We start from the raw sequence: 2607 nt of genomic DNA, 5'->3' as shown, positions 1-2607 counted from the left end.
CTCTCTGTGTGTGTGTGTGTGTGTGTATGTGTGTGTGTGTGTGTGTGTGTGTGTGTGTGTGTGTGTGTGTGTACTCGTGGTGGAACACCAAACCAATGTGCCAGGATCTGGACAATAAAGTTGTATCTTATCTTATCTTCTCCCTCTCTCTCTCTCTCTCTCTCTCTCTCTCTCTCTCTCTCTCTCCCTCTCTTTCTCTCTCTCTTATTTTTTCTCTCTTTCTCTCTCTCCCTCTCTCTCTCTCTCATTCTTTCGCTCTTTCCTTCGCCCTCTCTCACTCTCTTTTTCTCCCTTCTGCTCTCTCACTTGCTCTCTCTCTCTCACTCTCCGGCTCTCTCACCCCCCCCTCTCAATCTAATCCCTCCTTTCCCCAATGACAAGAATCTACTGTCTGTCTTTAGGACGCTACATTGGACTTGAACAAGATGCCCGTCAGTCCACCGTTGCCTATGACGGGTATGCTCAGAACGCTGTAGATGGAGACACTGACGATGATTACTTCCACTATTCGTGTAGCCACACCATACAATATGAAGACTTCTCGTGGTGGGAAGTAAGTCTGAAGACACCAGTGATACCTTCCACCTACAAGCTGTATAACAGGGATCGTGAGTACACCTGTCTGTGGTCATGTGTTTTACTAATATGGGGATGATTATTGTTTTGTTTTTACGGGTCATTTTAAATCTGAATTTTTATCACCCCCCCCCCCCCCCCCTCCAAAAAAAAAATGATACGAAAAAAGGATGTCAATTGCGTATTCATTGTCGCGTATTCCCTCATGCTGAGATCTGAATGGGTTCAGGTGTCTTTTTGTTGGTATTTATTTTTTTAAGTATCTGTCATTTTGATACTGAACTTTGAGGTACTAAATGGGGAGACAAGAAAGAAGAGCTCAATATTCTAGTGGCGTTGGTTGTCTAGTGGTCAGGCTGCCGGACTCGTAATTACGGGATTGCAGGTTCAGGGTTCGGGGCTCAGATAAGCTCGATGTTGTGTCTTTGGAAAAGTCACTTTACACGAATTTTCCTCACTACACCCAAGTCTTAATAGAAATCCAGCCATAGACAGCGGAAGGTCTTGTCGATGTATTAGTGATTTAACGGAAGTTGGTGTTGTTTCAGAATGGTATCAGGTCTGCTGTGGTGATAATAACGTTTTAAAGCGCAGATAGATCTTGCTCTTTGAGTGAAAATTTTCTCTATAAAAATGCTATCATTTATTAATTATGAAAACTCCGGAAGAAGCGGTCCTCCAAAAACCTAAGATAGCAAAATAGAAAATTGATGTCCTGTGACAGAATAATGTAATGGAACAGAGACGTCTGCCAAAATCAAATAGAAAAAAGTGCGGTGATTCAAATAGGAAACTATTTTTAAAATGTTATGCAGCAAAAGTTGATTGAATAGATGATCATTGTCAAAAAATATAAAAGAAGCAGAACAAAGACAGCAAATACATGGATTCCAAAATTAAAGAAGTAAGTGTGGACAGAAGGACGCTCAAGCACAGGCTGCGTTACCCCCCCCCCCCCCCCCCCGAGACATTTAATTGTGCCAAGGGGTGTGTTTAACAGATGGTCAGATTACATTGAGGGAACGCTACTTGAAAATAATAGAGGAGAAAAAAAAACTGTAATAAAGAAATAAAGAAAAAAGACCTCTAGTTCTGAAAGAAGAAATACAAAATGCCGTTAAAAAAATGGAAGGGAAGAAAAGCCTCACCTCCAGGTAAAATTCAAGTCGAAGTGACTGTCACAGTGGAAGTATTGAGTTCCGAAATGATTAAATAATAAAATATTGTCAATGACAGTGGTAAAATTCCATAACGATTTGATCGCGCCAGTCTTTATAGCTTTGCTTAATTAAATCATCCACGTTAGGCAAAGTGTGGTTTTCATAGGATAATAAACCTTATAATAATAATGATAATAATAATAATAATAATAATAATAATAATAATAATAATAATAAAAATAATAATAATAATATATAACATTTATATAGCGCATTTTAAAAAAAGTAGCTAAATGCGCTTTACATTGGAATACCCATTTTTCAAAAACCTTTCTTACTACTTCCTTTCTTCTCATGCAATATACACGAATGCACATACACACACACACACACACACACACACACACACACACACACACACACACACACACACACACACACACACATACACAAACACACAGACACACACACACACACACACACACACACACACACACACACACACACAAACACACAGACACACACACACACACACACACACACACACAGAGAAAGAGAGAGAGAGAGAGAGAGAGAGAGAGAGAGAGAGAGACTATTTTCATCCAGACATAGGAACAGAACAACTATAGTGAAAAATAACGTTAAAAGCTGATGAAGGATAGGCCTGTAGGAACAGAAAATGTTTAAAATGTCCTTTGAAGCTATCAAGTGTTTTTATTTGTCTTATAAGTCATTTGACACTAATATTATTACTTCGAGCAATAACGGAACGAATGAGAAATGTTAATTAAAAAATGAGAGATATCTAAAACACAATGCATAGTGTTTGCTTTCCTGGGACACGAGACCCCGAAATGTTATTTTTCACCCC

General features: G+C 39.0%; 1 protein-coding gene across 1 annotated transcript in view; it reads left to right on the top strand.

Moving 5' to 3' along the window:
- LOC101859476 overlaps positions 1–2607 on the top strand; it is a gene marked incomplete in the record, with an annotated part of 60061 nt that overhangs the window by 26163 nt on the left and 31291 nt on the right. The window contains 1 exon segment of the mRNA XM_035969087.1: positions 402–608. Within this exon segment, the coding sequence (XP_035824980.1) occupies positions 402–608 (207 nt within the window).

This window comes from Aplysia californica, unplaced genomic scaffold (genome assembly GCF_000002075.1).
Source record: "Aplysia californica isolate F4 #8 unplaced genomic scaffold, AplCal3.0 scaffold00113, whole genome shotgun sequence".
In the NCBI taxonomy this organism is placed as follows: Eukaryota; Metazoa; Mollusca; class Gastropoda; order Aplysiida; family Aplysiidae; genus Aplysia; species Aplysia californica.
Note: the sequence above shows the minus strand (reverse complement) of the source record. Positions and strands in the feature narration are given on the sequence as shown.